This window comes from Euprymna scolopes, chromosome 17 (assembly GCF_053919585.1).
Source record: "Euprymna scolopes isolate OS-2025 chromosome 17, ASM5391958v1, whole genome shotgun sequence".
NCBI classification, from domain to species: Eukaryota; Metazoa; Mollusca; class Cephalopoda; order Sepiida; family Sepiolidae; genus Euprymna; species Euprymna scolopes.
The window spans coordinates 99,654,135-99,671,182 of NC_136498.1; the positions used below are offsets into that span (position 1 = coordinate 99,654,135).

At 33.7% G+C, this 17,048-nt stretch overlaps 1 protein-coding gene across 2 annotated transcripts in view; it reads left to right on the forward strand.

The window, feature by feature from the left end:
- LOC145296857 (uncharacterized) overlaps positions 1-17,048 on the forward strand; it is a 32,453-nt gene that overhangs the window by 8,248 nt on the left and 7,157 nt on the right. For both annotated transcript variants that reach the window (XM_080142990.1, XM_080142991.1), the window contains exons 3-5: positions 2,268-2,492; positions 8,225-8,443; positions 16,616-16,684. In XM_080142990.1, the coding sequence (XP_079999116.1) occupies positions 2,268-2,492; positions 8,225-8,443; positions 16,616-16,684 (513 nt within the window). The remainder of the gene's footprint in view (positions 1-2,267; positions 2,493-8,224; positions 8,444-16,615; positions 16,685-17,048) is intronic.

Sequence of the window (17,048 nt, forward strand, 5' to 3'; positions counted from 1 at the left end):
GCTCGAGATCAGAGGAGAGAGAATCAGAGAGAACTTTGTCATTTACAGCCTTTGATGTGTTGCCGTAGATGGTCGTGTCATTAAACTATATCCAGTAGTGAGACCACAGCTTGCGGGATTTGGGGAGTGTGGAGCCACCCTTTAATTGCCATTGCTCTCAGGTCCACTCTGACCCGGGGTGGTAGTACCTGTTAGGGTTCCAACTATGGGTTAAATAGAAACCGACTTGAAAACAACAAATATATTCTATTAAAAAATTTTTTTTCAAAATCTTTGGATTAGGCATTAAATAACCTGAAAAGGGTTGATATGCCGTAAAACAAAAACAACCAGCCAACCAAATTTTAACTCTGTAGACCAAATATTCAGAGAGGAGTTTGGTAGAGACTTTTCACACACAAATCGACAAGATCACTTTTTTATATATATATTAGTGATGGGACGATTCCAATATTTTTCCTGATTCTGATTCTTTATAAATCTCTAAATATTGAACTATATAGTTGTATTTTTTCTCTGATTACCGTAAAACACACATTTTAATGTGCAAATATTTTCCTAAATGTAAAAATAAACTTGTGGGGGAAAATCTATTGATTTTTAGCTTCACTGGTATTTTAAAATCAATAAATATTTATTATTTTATCATACTTACCAGCGATGGAACAATTTAGCTTAAAACAAAATCAAATATAAAAGACAATTAAAAGAATCATTTTGGCATCGGAAAATTGATAAAAAAATTTTTCCGATACCAATTCTGATACCGTCAAATCTTCCGATTTTCTGATTCCAATTAATGGTCCCAACACTAATATATATATATATATATATATATATACTAGTGGTCCGCCTGGTATTGCCCGGTCGTAAGATAAGTACCTCATGGATGACCATTTGGGAATGCTAGGTGCTGTATGTATCACGTCGGGATGTAGAAATTTCCAGGTTGGTATCTGGGGGCACGTTTAATCCACTGGGAGAGATGTACCCTCAGTCTTAAGACGTGTGTCTAGAAAGAACACTCTGATGTAAAAATCAGAAGTCTTACTGTCTGCTTTGTGGCAGCCATTACACCGATTGAGATTAGCATTTGTATCAAAAAAGTGTGGTTGGTTCTGCACAAAGCCTTCACCACTATAAACAGATCATCTGCGTGGATTTTTGAATAATTTAGTTGTTGCGGCAAAGCTCATACGTCGAAATCAACGGGAGAGCCCATCATATGTGCTTATATATTTATTAGTGATGGGACGATTCCAATATTTTTCCAGATTCCGTTCCAATTTCCAGATTCCGATACAATTACCAATTCCGATTCTTTATAAATTTCTAAATATTTAACTATAAAATGGTTATTTTGTCTTAATTACAGTGAAAAGACATCTTAAACGTGCATATATTTTCTCAAACATAAAAATATACTTGTTAGGAAGTGATCTATAGACTTTAGTTTTACTGGGAATTTAAACCAATAAATATTTATTATTCTATTATTACTGCCAGCAGTGAAAGATTTTTGTTAAAACAAAATCAAATAAAAAAAATATATATAATTAAAGGAATCGTTTTTTGCATCGGAATATAAGCACAAATTTTTCCGATACTGATTTCAGATACCCATAAAAGTTCCGATTTTACCGATTCCTGATTCCGATTAATCATCCCAACACTAATATTTATTTTTATATATTTTAATGTCTATGATTTTGTTGTTGTTTTTTTTTTTTTGATGTTAGGTTTGCTTAAAATAATGTTCTTTATGTATGATTGTTAATTATAAAAAAAAAAAGAAGTCAAGTATACTTATTAAAAATTATGAAAAACACATGGATGATAATCTACATAGTGAATGACCATCTGTGCATAGCAAACAATTACACTCTTCAAGAGGTAATCCTGTTAATATGCATAGACAACACAATGGATCTAGAGAAGTAAACCTCAATAAACAAGTGTGGTAGTGGATCGGAGGACAACGTGATCGTACAGATGATCAGTGGACAAACATAATACTGCATTTGGTGGAGAACTATGGCGAGATATTGTCTCGACAAAATGTTCATTCCTTTAAATGGAACGATTTAGCTAAAAAAAAAATCAGATAAAAAAGACAATTGAAAGAATCATTTTGGCATCGGAAAATCGGTACAATTTTTTCTGATACCGATTCTGATACCGTCAAATCTTCCGATTTTTCAATTCCAATTAATCGAACCAACATTAATATATATGTATATATATATATATATTTTTTTTTTTTCCAGCTGCAAGAGTTGATAATGCCATGCTCATGACACCTTTGGAAGGCCTCTGTGGTTCTTCGTTGCCCGTGAAGAGAGTGTACAAAACCTCTAAGAATTATCTCACTGTTCGTTTTAAGACTGGCAGAACCAAATATAATTCAAATCATGAAGGTTTTGTTCTGAAGATTATTCAAAATCCTTGGTCAAATCCTGGAAACTCAAAGATTGTTGGTTTTAACCCAGGAGGTAAGTACAATTCCACCTCATAAAATATACAAAACAGCACATCTCTGATTTGAAATCACTACTTTTTGCTCATGTTTTTTTTAACTGTACATGCTAATTCACTTCCATGACAAGGTTCTCTCCAACACGTGATTAAACATCAAAGTCTATATAATAAGATTCCAACACGTTTCAGGTCCGTGTTGTTATTTTCAGAAAATTTTTTTTTTTACATGGAGGTCACCACTTATCAAGGCCCAGAAGCCACTCGGGGATAAGGGTTATTGCGTGTACAGTAATCAATGGGATAGTATCGTAGTAACCGTTAGTATTGGAGATTTGATAAAGTGTCTTACTTAAGGGAGTGATTCATCAGGAATTTGTTTATGTTGGACTTGAAGACCTCCAAGTTGTAGTCAGGTGAGAAACAGGCAAACGGAAGAGAGTTCCACAGTCGTGCACTTCTAAGAAAAAAAGCTTTGCTCATGGAATCTACGCTTTGATTTTGGCACAGATAAAGAGTGGGGAAAATTAATGACAGTGGTTTCAGCTAGATGGGTGTTTATCATGAAAGATTGGCGAGGGGGGACCAGAGATTGAAGTTCAGATGAACACTTGCCATGGAAATAACGATAAAAAAAAGACAGGTTTGCAACGTCTCTTCTGTGGGAGAGAGTTGATGGGAAGAGAAAAGGGCATCCCCCACTAAGCCACAAAGTCTATTTTGTACTCTGTCAAGGCAGGATAGGCTGTTTTTAGCAGTTGTTATGTAATCATAGGATAGAGTTAAAGCTTTAATTGAACATTTAAAAGCCGAGCATGTATCACCTGTATTTATCAATTTGTTTTGTTTTATTTTGTTTTATACCTCTTGTCAGCAAAGAAGTTTGCATATGGGAGAGTAATGAGGTCATAACAAAAAGATGGAGTAACAAGATACGGAGAGAAAGAGAGAATGATGAGATATAGGGAGGAGGGAAAGAGAGGATGGACCAGTGTGAGAGAACCGGGCTTGTAAAACCCAAGTAAAATGAACACTGGCCCTTCCTCCCGAGACAGTAGTAAACGCATGCACCCATGATGAAGCTTCTCCCCTGCTCTTAGACATGTGCAGCGGGTAAAACCGGAAGAGAATTTTTGATCTTTGTTCTTTTTAGGGGCAGATTAGCAATGAGGTAGAACATATGATGAGTCGCTCCCACCATCGACAGAACAAGTATACGAGAATCAGAATGAAACACGTCCATGATGTAACACATACATACCTGAAGGTTCACGGCTGATAAGAATAAAAAGAAAAAGTATAAAACATACAGGAAGGACACTTAAAAAAATACTAACCTTACTGCGGACGGTAAAAGATACCAGCAAATTGTAAGCTACTCTTTTTACCATATTTCTCTCTCTCTTGACTCTCCCCATGCTGACAAGTGACTATCCGATACAACTAACATTTTATTTCTTTTGTGTTTAATACAAACGATAGGTACTTGTACAGTTTAATCAAGACATTAAAAAATGAAAATATCGAAAAAGTTTATATTGTACGTATCCTTTATGGAATGAAGTTCTCTGAAAAAAAATTCACTCAATTTCATTGAGTATTTTTTTTTTTTTTTTTTTTTTTTTTTTTTTACAGCGAAAAAACAATTTGTTATGATACTGAGCAAGATGTTAAATTTTTAGGAAGAAAAGCTAATATTAAAGATGGGAAGGAAGTTATCAGCGCTTTAAACTGAGTTATCTCCCCGTGGCGTGTTCTAAAAATCCAAACAAAAATTTAAAAAATTCAAAGATGTCTACCTTCAGCATGCTGTCATAAAAACATGTTTTTCCGCTGTAAAAAAGAAAACTACTCAATCAAATTAAGTGAAATTTTTTTCCGGTGATCTTCAGGTCAAAACAGATATGTAAAATATAACCTTTTTTTTTTTTTTTCGATATTTTCATTTTTTAATGTCTTGATTAAACTGTACAAGTGCCAAACGATATTCCATGCTTGACTCAATTAATTAGAAAAGAATTCCCATTCCATCGATTCCTTTGTTTTGCTGTTTTGCATTATGTTCCCTTTTTTTTTTTAGTTCTTGACCTTCTCCTTTTTTCAGCTAGTATTAGTTTTATCTTTAATAAAAGATTCTAACATCTCATTTCGCATTTGTTTTGCTATTTCCATGTTTTCCGCTGCCATGTGTACTCCACAGATGTCCTGAGAAGAGATATCCCATTCCTTCCCCTCCCCCCTTTTTTTTTAAAATTTTCATTTTTATTTTTTGTTACGTTATGTCCATTGGTCCCTTCACTGTTCCTAGCATGCATAACAATGTGCATGTTATCACCTTTCTCATGTAAAAAAATATCTTCTGATATCAAAAAATATTGAATGGTGATTAATCTAATGTTACTAAGTTAAACAATTCTTCCAAAATTGTGTCATTTCAATGAATGACATTTGTTTTATTTAAAAAAATTTTTTTTTTTTTTAATTGCATTTTCACCCCAAACAAAAATTTTTTTTTTTTAATTGCATTTTAACACCAAACAAAAATTTTTTTTTTTATTGCATTTTCACCCCAAACAAAAAAATTTTTTTTTTAATTGCATTTTCACCCCAAACAAAAAATTTTTTTTAATTGCATTTTCACCCCAAACAAAAATTTTTTTTTTTAATTGCATTTTCACCCCAAACAAAAATTTTTTTTTTAATTGCATTTTCACCCCAAACAAAAAAAAATTTTTTTTAATTGCATTTTCACCCCAAACAAGGCACATTGCCACTTTGGTGTATGGGGCTGCTATCTGGAACAAGCTACAGGGGTACTATGTAGAGAGTTGAGCAGCAAGATGTTTGTTCACAAGACACTTGAACTTCTGCATGTCAGTACAGTTGGGGAAGTAGGGACCTGGAAGGAAGTTCCAAAGTCTAGAAGTTCTTGGGAAGAAACTACTGGAGTAGAAAGCTCTCTTACATCTAGGGATCTCTACTGTGTAGGGGTGGAATTTAGCTGCTTATCGGGGGTATTTACGTTGAGGGGAGTACAAGTGCTTGTAGTTTGTCGGAGGATTCACCATTAAAATACTTGTAGAACCAGCAGAGAGATGCAACATTTCGTCGATGGGACAGAGACTGAAGCGTAGATGAGGGAATTTAGTACAGAATCGTTAATTCAGGACCTACCAGGTTGGCGACTCTCTTTTGAACCTTGTCTAGGAGTGAGAGACTAGTAGCAGATGCACCAGCCCAAATATGACAACAATACTCCATACATGGGCGAATGGTGGCCTTATAGAGGTACTGGATACTTTCAGGCATTAGTAGTTTTCTAGCATGGTAGAGAGAGCCTACCTTCTTTGCAGCGGTCCTGGCAATGCTCTCAATGTAATTGTTCCAACTCATGTTCCCTGTGAACGTTAGGCCGAGGAGTTTAAAAAGTTTTATTGATTTAATGCATATTTGGTACTGATGCTCTTTTCTCTTCCCTGCAACCTCTTTCCCACAGAAGAGACGTTGTGAATTTGTCTCTGCTTTATCGTTATTTTCATGACACGTGCTCGTCTGAGCTCCTATCTATGGTCCCTCTTACCAAACTTTCACAAAAAAGACTCAACTAGCTACATCCATGATTAACAATTTTCCCTACTCTTTGTCTGTACCTAATTCTAAACACAGATTTTATGAGCAAAGCTTCTGTTCTAAAACTGCCTGCATATGAAATACTGTTCCATTGGCCTGCTTCCGGGCTGATTACAATATGGTAGCTTTCAATTCCAATGTAAACAACTTCTTGTTGAGCCGTCCCTTTAAATAATCCAAATTCTACACCACTAATGATTACTAAGCTACTACCTTACATTCATTAACCCGTATCCTCGAGTGACTTTCGGTCTTTGATAAGTGGTAAAAAAAAAACACCTAAGCAAAGGTCGCATTGGTATTTTCTGTCAGTTTATGGTGAGCTGCCAGAAAAGCAGCCGTAAAAAACTGATGTGATTCAGCAATCAGTTTTTAGATGATGTTTTTATTAATAGGAAAATAACTCACTTATGTTATACTATTCTTGAAGAAAAAAAATTGTTTTCAATTATAGTTGTTTCCATGAAAAAAAATTGTTTTCAATTATAATTGTTTCCATGAAAAAAAATTGTTTTCAATTATAGTTGTTTCCATGAAAAAAAATTGTTTTCAATTATAGTTGTTTCCATGAAAAAAAATTGTTTTCAATTATAGTTGTTTCCATGAAAAAAAAATGTTTTCAATCATAGTTGTTTCCATGAAAAAAAAATGTTAATAAAAAATTTTCATGTAAATATAAAAATAAAAAACTTGATTTTCATTCATAGTTGTTTCTATGTTTTTGTCTTTAAGTAAACAGCTTATTTCTGTGAAATTTTTTATAAAAATATTTTTAATAGCCTTTTCTTGTTAAAAAAATAGGGTTTTCATATAATCAAAAGGCTAGGGATTTTTATCCTCAAGCCCCAAAATCAAGATTAGACCATTGCTGTAATGATCTGGTCCCTGTTGATTGCGGTGTAATGCTAGTTCTGTGCAGTCCTAGGGGGTCCACCCTTCCAGGCTTTATCTTCCCTCTTTGATAAGAGGTTAGTTTATTGCTAGTCGCCTGAGGCGCCCTTACCGAAGAATACCAACAGGGCTGCCCAGACATTTTTTGCAGGTCATAGTTCCCCTCCTCCAGGGACGCTGACTTCTCAACCCCATTTTCCGACCCTGGTGTCTAAGTTCTTGGAGTGGGAGAGAACTAAATACCATTCCTTCATATAATTAAACTTTCAGTAGGTTTTTGTTTCTTGTGTTAAAGTTTTGTCTTCAGTGTTTTGAATTTATCGTCTGACAGTGTTTGTGTCGTTTTTTTTTCCGGCAACTTTTCCGATTTCTAGAGAGAAAGTAAAGCCTAGGAGGAGAAACCTCCTTAGACTACCCATAACAAATACTTCAGCCCAACAAAGCAGGGTTAGAACATTTTGGAATATGGGAATCATTATCTGATCGGAAAAATTTGTGCATATTTTCTGATACCAAAAGCGATTCTTTTAATCATTTTTGTTTGTTTGATTTTGACCATTATTATTATTGCTGGTAATAAAGACAAAATGACGAATATTTTTTTTAATTTCAAAGTATCAGTAAAATTAAAATCATCCTCCTATAAATGTATTTTTTATGTGTGTGAAAATATTTGCATATATTATATAGGTTTAATCATAACTAAAAAAAAAAAGACAACTATGGTTAAATATTTAAAGATTTTAAAAGAATCAAAATTAATAATTTAGAACAGAATTGCTAATTGTATCGGAATTGGAAATTTAGAACAGAATTCTGATTGGAAAAAGTAGGAAGCTTATTATCAACAGCATACGTTACAAGAACTTTTTGTTGTTCTAAATTCTTATTCGGCAGATAATATATTGAATTCCACCATATGGTAACATCTTTAATGAGTTTGTTTTTTCCAAATTAATTGTATCAGAATTGGGAATTCAAAACAGAATCAGTAATTGTATCGGAATTGGGAATTTAGTACAGAATCGTTAATTGTATCAGAATCGAGGAAAAAATATTGAAATCGTCCCCTCACTAATAGCCTCCTTGTTGTGGAAACGGTATCTCTACATTCCTATAGGTTTCATATCAACAAAAGGAGTTTCAGATAATATTATTTGAGATATATTTGTTTGCTATGTCTTATTTCTTTCACCCGGTTTAAAATTTTACTCTTTTAATCTTTCAGGATGGAATGATGGATTAAGTTCTTCTTTTCAATGGATGTGGAATCTTCAGGTCCGAGTCCCGGGTGCACTTCGGCGACCTGGCGTAGATCTGGAGAAAAGTCCAAATGGTATTGATTGCGTTGAATGTTCTAGTTGTTCAGTTCATGATTTTGATTTGGACAGAGATGCCTACGCCACTTCCAAAGGCTGCTTCATGTGTGCTAAAATTTGGAATTCAGGTAAAAAGCAATTATCTTCATCCCTTGTCATCTGAGATTAAAGAGATTCTATGTGAAAATGTTGATTATTTTAGTTCAAATTGAGGGTATGCGCTCTATTTGCAATAGTCTGTCTAATCACTGATGTTTCATACTTAAAGCTATATTTTAATCAAGTGAAAATGATCTCTTTTTAGCTAGGTTAGAGTGAGGAATGAGTTTGTTGCCTGATTCTTGAGGTGTTCTTACTGGTGGTTTTGAACCAGGAAGAAGGGGCTCGGAGGAAGAGCATTTCCATACGAGTAAGATGACATTCGTCAATTATAGCCTTTGTGATCTCTACTCGGTTGGAAATTTCCAGTCTTACATTTGCAGAGGGAATGAATGCACTGACGTTATTTCTGTATTCCCGCACTGCATGATATTACACAAAATGATAACATTTTGCTCAAATCATATTTTTAAATACCATTAAGACATCACAATTCAAGGGGAAATAACTCTTATTAGTCCTCCTGACATTTATACCTGACGCCTAATGATTATTTCCATATTTATTTATCTGACCATGTCTGATAGACTTTTCCCTTGCTTGATAATGGCAATGCACTGCTGGTTATTAATGGCAGAAGTTCATTGAACTTATTCCATTCAAGTCTAGCAATCACACTAACACCTAGTTCCACCCTGTGTTTTAATGGTATTACCAAAGTAACAAAACGTTTTGGCAAACTGAAAAATTTTTTTTTAATTTTTTGATGTTAGGTTTGCTTAAAATAATGTTCTTTATGTATGAGTGTTAATTATATAAAAAAAAAGTCAAATTATGAAAAAAAACATGGATGATAATCTACATAGTGAATGACCATCTGTGCATAGCAAAGAATTACACTCTTCAAGAGGTAATCCTGTTAATATGCATAGACAACACAATGGATTTAAAGAAGTAAACCTCAATAAACAAGTGTGGTAGTGGATCAGAGGACAATGTGGTCGTACAGATGATCAGTGGACAAACATAATACTGCATTTGAAGGAGAACTATAACAAGATATTGTCTCGACAAAATGTTCATCCCTTTTAAAGGCGTTGGTGTGAAGAAAGGCATCCCTTATGGCTGTTCTAAGTAAGTTTGAAAGGCAAATGGGTATCCAAGCAGCTGTCAAAAGGCAAACTCAATCCGTGGAAACCTGTCTACAACTGAATAGTTGGTCAGTCTTGATAAGCTTGGTAGCAATCCAATCGATGCACTTAGATACTGACGTGGTCAGATAAATGAATACGGAAATATTATGAGCTGGATATAAACTTTATTAAACGAAATTAAAAAATACAGTTTTCAATTCTTAAGCAAATAACTATTAGCTGAAGTTCTGCTTCCACTGGAGAATATTGCAGTGGTTATCCCTGCTCTGCACCTGCTGCTGCTATTCTACTTCCTCTTCTATTCTTGCTGCCTGCTTCATCTGCTCTCATAGTCTTATCAGCATTTAAAGTTGAATACTCTTATGTTGTAATGCAGAAACATTAGAGTTTCTCCATTCTCAGGAAACAGCCTGTTCATTGTATGTTTACTGGCTGTACTAAACAGCCTCTCACTCTCCACAGATGAAGATGGTGCGCTTAAATATTTAGAAGCCAGTGTACTCAGTAGTGGTAAGGTCTCTTGTGTCTTTTTCCACCACTGAAATGGATCGTCACCTCTTGTGAGTAGTGGTAAAGCTACATTTTGGTCAAGTTCTTTTGTGCACTTAACCATAAGGGATTTACTCCTTTTGAGTTTAGATTGTGATTCTTGGATTTCTGTTGTAGTTGAAGTCTCCAGGTTTAACTCAGCTTCTACCTGCTCTAAGTTTGGATTTGCTACTGTCGGCTTATTTGAAGCTAATTCATCAAACAGGCTTGAAAGAGATACAGTTTCACTTTGATGTTTGTGACATTCAACAGAGCTTGAAGAAGTGTATCCTGATTCTGCTTCATTATCATCAGTAGAAAGTAAAAGACGTAGAATCCAATTCTTAACGGTGATTTCCATGTCATCTTTTTGAAATTTACATTTGAATCTTGTATCTAGGAAAGTAGACACAGACAAGGTTTTATCATTTAGATAGGATGAAAATCTTGTTTGCATTAATTCACTGAATTGTTCAACAATGGTAAAAAAGGCTTTTACTAAAGTCAGAAATGTCATAATTAGATTGAATTGCTTTTAATAGAAATAACCTCAGAGCTAAAATTGTAGTTCTGTTACTTGCTTCTTTGGTGATTTCTTCAAATGGACTCTGTAACTGGGCAGTTTTTTGAACAAGTTCTGATTGGAAAGTTGTTAAAATAGGAAGCTTATTATCAACAGCATATGTTACAAGAACTTTTTGTTGTTCTAAATTCTTCTTCGGCAGATATGTTGAATTCCACCGTATGGTCACATTTTTAATGAGTTTATGTTTTTCCAAATTAACCTGATCTTGTATTTCAGTTAATTTTCTAATTGCTAATGAAGAGTGATTAAAGTGAGGAACTGTATTTTTATTAGTTGTAACCGTTATCTTCACAGCCTGTTGAGAAAATAATGAGTCATTTATTGAGAGTCGCAATGTATGAAGCATGATAGTGACTCTAAACCACATTCTCTGACACCAGTAACCATATTTGCTACTGAATCCTGCAAGACTAAGAAAACTTTATTGGGAATTTTATACTCATCCAGAACATTGTGCAATTCTTCACTTATTCTTGCACCTGCGTGTGTGCTAGAAAATGAAACAACTCTAAGCCATCTCTGCAATGTTCAAAATCATTTGAAAGCCAATGACCTGTCAAACTCCAAAAAATAAATGTTATTTGTAGTAGCTAAATGTTTGTAGTCAAGGAAATGCTGCTAATTTCATCAAGAAATGGTTGAATTTTTCTTTCTACTTTTGTAAATATATCAGACTTTTTTTTTCAGTGAAGTACTTTTTTGAAGGAATGCTGTAATTTGAACAAAGTTTTGCAGTAAGTCTATCAAATCCAATGTCAGATGTTACAGATTATGGTTGAATATCAACAGCAATTATTTCTCTTATCAGATAATGGATCTCTTGTGACCTGTGATCATTTGTATCCCCAAATTTCTTCTTAGCCAATATTGATTCTGTAGTAGTTTGGTGTTTCACTGGAGGCTCGTAGTTGCTGCCACTTGTTCCTGAAATGTCTATCCCTTCCTTTTTTTATTTGCAACTTTTGCTTCTTTTGAATGAACCTTTTAAAGATGGTCTAACATTTAATCATTGTAAAAGTTTTTACTGATTTGCACCTTTTGATGTGATGGTTTGAGATAACTTGCAGGCATTCTTATTCTTGAGATTGACATCAAAATACTTCCAGCAGAGACTGGTTACTATAATGGTTAATGTTTGTTGTAAATATTTAATTAATTTTTTTTAATGTATTTAAATTATGTCTGTCTAGTACTTAATTAGTAATTTATCTCAATAAAATATGCATTATCAAAACTAGAAAATTAAAAATATATATGTAATGATAGCACAGGTCCAAAAATTAATAACAAGAGTATGACTGATGATGAATGCTTTCTTTTTAATTTGTACATGGTTGCAATTTACTGTACAATTCCTCAATGCAAAAATTAGTAATAGTTATCTGGAAAATAATTTTCTTTAACAGTGATTTAAAAATAATAAAAAATAATGCTAATTCGTTAGTAAAATGAAAGAAGAGAATTTTTTCATATGCTTACCTCTGTTTGTCTCAAATTCAGTTGCAAAAGTTTACATGTTAGCAGTGCGCCATGCTTGTTATTTGAAAATACAGTATAGACAGTGCATGTGCTTCTGGTGAATTTTCACTGGGAAGCAAAAAAGAGATTCGACTTGTCTTTGTTTACAATATAATTAAATTAATATTAGTACCATTTGTAACAGCAAAATTTGATAAATCGACATTAGAAAACTTGTCAATTGGCTGATTAATTGGTAATTGGCTGACAATCAATATTCGATCAATTTGCTTATCGGTGCAACCATAATTGTAATTTTAAATAAAAAACCTGCGACAATTTTATAAGTGTAATATCTAATAAAAATTTTAATCCATATGCTACTATCGTCACATTTTCGTTTTTTAAAAAAATAAAAAAAATTTTTGATAAGAAGTAGAATTCATCTAAGTTGTGTTGGTTTCAGTACTCCATATTATCATCTGATGAATGGCGAATCTCTTAGTCAAAAGAAGTTATTTCCCTTGCATTGATGACTACCTATGCAAAAGGGCCACTATGCCATTATCACTTAGTTTTTTATATCTACTTTTGTTAAAATGTTTTTGACTAATGAGGGTATGATCCCAATGTTATGGACGATCTTATTTATAACTACAGTCAGGACAATCAACCAATGAGAAGCCTTTAACCTCATTATAAAAATATTGAATTTTGAACTCAAGTCAGTTCGCTGTCAACCTCCATCTTGAACAACTGAACTACTGCTGATTGTGACCACATTGATTCTTTGCCGATCTAATGCCGCCATCTTTGTTCTTAAGAATTACTTAACACTCGAGATAGTGACTGCATTGATTCTTTGCCGATTTGATTTACTGCCGCCATCTTTGTTCAACATATTGGCTCAACATTCAACAACTTTGTTACATTCCGAGATAACATTTAAGACCAAACTTAAATCTTCATACTTAAAAAGTAGCAGGTTTTAACAATAACTCCAATCACTCAGTTCCTATTTACAATGCCTCCCCACGGGACAGAGTTAGACAACAGGGTCGTTTTTTAACGCGGAGAAACGGAACAAAAGTAAAAATTGTCTCAGTCGTCAGTCTTCTGAGAGAGAACAAATACTACACTTTGATCTATGCCTGAATCACTCGGTTATTGCACTGCACCTTATTACCATTTTATCAAATAATCAAAGGGCAGTAATTATTAAAACTGATTGAGTTGAGTTATTCCCCTTGTCCTTCAGTTTATAAACGCAACAAACACCAGAGAGAAAGACTTCCGTAGATAGAGATCTGATCACATACACATGGATAAATATTATATTTAATAACGGCTGTAAATGAAAGTAAATGAATGTTCAATATCAGTAATCCAGTAAAATGGTATATTTACATTTGAATGCAAAGTTTTAATGCAACTCATTTTTTTATTTGGATAATTATGCAATTTTTAGTAAAAAGTAAAAACAGTAAGGCAGGAGCAAAAAACCTAGAAAACGACCTTCTATCGGTAGAAGAATGTGGCTGGATGATATTGTTAATGCTACCAAGACTAAGGTTCTTTCCTTTAACAACCACAAAAAATGTATCTTATAAACTACTGATTGCTATGAGAGCCCATCCTTCAAACTCCCTGGCTTAACATACACAGGCAACATGAATTGAAACAAATATGTTGAGGCCAAAGCTGCTGCAAAGAAGATGGGCTTCCTCTACCATGCTAGAAAATTATTCATACCAGAGAGTATTTTATATCTTTAAAAAGCCACAATTGTCCCATGCATGGCATATTGTTCCCACATTTGGGCTGGTGCATCTATCACTAGTTTCTCACGCTGTGACAGCGTCTAAAAAAGACTCTCAAATCTAATAGATCCTGCACTCTCAGTCAAGCTTCCACCTCTGTCCTATCATCACAATATTGCATCCCTGTGCCTGTTAGGCAATTACTTTAATGTAATCTGCTTTGAAGAACCCGTAGTACTTGTGCCCCTTCGACATTGTACATAGTCCCGATTAACCTAAGCAGCAAAATTCCACCTCTTTACTGTTGGGGTCTCTAGATGCCGAAAAGCTTTCTACTTTTCTTGGACAACTAGACTTTGGAATTCTCTCCCTGCTTCCTGACTATACTAACCTGCAGGAGTTTATATGTAATGTGAACATATATCTCGCTGCTCAATTCTCAACTCTTCTCTGTTAGTCACAATTGCAAACAGTAGCCTCTCATGGAAAGGAAATTGACAAGACGTTTCTTCAACATCACAATGGACACAGGCAATTCTTTGCTTCAATATTCTCTTTCAGCTGTCAAAAATGTAACTGCCCGTTTTCCTCAATTCCTCTTTTTTAAAGTAGTTTTCTTCATATACAAATAAATGTTACCTATAAAAAGAGTCTAACTACATGCACAGGTTTATTTTACCATTAAAAATCATGTGCCCAAACGTGCAAAACAGTCCACACATTTCAAAGCTTGTAGCTGTCTGTTTTCTTCTTCTTCAGTAATAGGTAATATTTTATGCTCCTTTATATTTTAGGCTGTAGTGAACGGTTTCAGAATTTTACAATAATCACATTAACGCACCAGTTCCCGTTAGATAACAGTGAGTCTAGTCAGTCCTAAAATAAGTGACGATTTGGGAATTCCAGGTGCTGTATGTGCTCTCAGCTTATTTCCGTATTGTTTCCAGTCATTGTAGACTTCTTCTTGCCTGACGTTAAATTTGAACTCAACTCCAAAATCCAACTGTTCTCTTCTCTCTGCACTTTCCACATTAACACCCAAAATAAAGAAGACGGCTCTTTTATAGAGAGACCCAACTACATCTCATTTGCATACCCCTCCCCCCTCTCCTCACATCACGTGATCATCAGTCCATAAATACCAGGGGGCGGCCATTTTTATTTTCTCTTTTTTTTTTCTTTCCTAACACTGGCCGCACGGTGCATAAGGTAAGGTTCTTTACTTTTAACCACATTGCCACTAGATTCAAGCAGTACCTACTCAGAAGTATGGTTGGAGATTACACAACTCTTGCTTCACAATTACATGTGTAGCTACCCTTATAGAGAATATCTATTGTCTCTTGAGACTGAACGGAGGTATTGATCGAATAAGTGTGTGAAAACGAAATTTAGCCACACTGTAGCCATACTGATGAGTCATACAGATCACAAAACATGGTTCTGTTTATTAAATTATTTTAATATATGTGTGTATTCAAATATATTGAACTAAAAATAATATTTTTCAGAAGTGCTCAATACATATGTAAAGCTATTTCAAGTGAAATTTTCCTACTCCCTTTCTTTCTCTCTCCTTTCTTTCTTTTTTTTGCTAATGACTATTTTTCTCATTGTTTGATTTACTGAATATGTCTGACAAGGGAGAAACAGGGGAATCATACCTGTTGAAGGTCATTTTTGCTAATATATTTATTTTTGGGGGTATTGGCATTTCACTTAATAATTTTAAGTCACTACTGAACCCCTGATAAGATGAGTAACTTTATTAAAACATTGATTAATCTGCATAGTTTTTCTGATGTTTATATAATTTGACTTATATACATGTGTATAAGTTCAATAAAATTTTTTTTCCAACTTACCACAATTAAGCTCAATTAAAATGAATTTACATTTCAGAGTATACAGACAAAACATGATTCTGTTTATTCCATAGTCTGTATATATATATATATATATATATATATATATATATATATATATAAAGCAAAAAGCAGGCTCCTTCAGTTTGGACAGACTATGGATACCCACGAAGGGTTGGTTGCGAATGAAATTTTGTGACAGGAGGAGTGTAATCTCCAACCACACCTCTCCTGAGATGACATTGTTAAATACCAGTGGCAAGTGAAGTACAGGATGACTGGAAACAAATACTGGGATAAGCGGAGAGTACATACAGCGACTAGAATTCCCAAATGGTCACCCATCTGATACTAACCAGGCTCAATGTTGCTTAACTTTGGTGATCTGACGAGAACCGGTGTATCAATGCGATTATGCCGTGTATATATATATATATATATATATATATGTGTGTGTGTGTCTCTGTGTTACACTCAGAAGTATTATTGTTTATTTTATTAAAAATTTTCTACTAAATTATCTTTTAGTATATTGGTAAACATTCTGAATCCAAAGATGTATTTATTTCATGCTCATAGTGTTTTATTGTTAATATGGTGTGTATTACGCATGTTTTGTTGAATCGTTGAAATACACTAAACAACTCATCAGAGACAGATTTATGTTCCCCGAAAAACAATTGGAGATTTTTTTTCCTGTTGATATCTTTAGAATTTTTATGACTTTTACCAACACTTTTCCTTTTCAATCCAATATATATGTATATATGTGTGTGTGTCTATATGTGTGTTACACTCAGAAGTATTATTATTTATTTTATTAAAAATTTTCTACTAAATTATCTTTTAGACTATGCAGCTGGTCACCGGACTTGCTTTTCTGAACGTGGATATATGAGTTTGCTAATGAGTTTTGGAGGTAAGTCAATTATGTTTGTAATTTATTATAACATTTTTGGTTTTCAGATCAAACAGATCAATTTATTAAATATGTAAACTGCGTCAATCACTTTATTGCAGATTAGTAAAATATCAATATTTCAACAAATATATGTCACAAAAAAATAAAAATTGTATGATCAAATGACTGCTTTAAAGTTATTTCCCAAAATTTTATTCAAATTCATGTGATATTCACAAAATTATGACATTTTATTTTTTATCGTGGAATTTTTACTGCTCATCGCTTTATTGCAGGTCTCTTAAAATGTTGTTTTAGGCAAAAATACAATGTCCTATCATGCAAACTTTATTTTTTATTATATTTTTCTGTCAAAGAATAA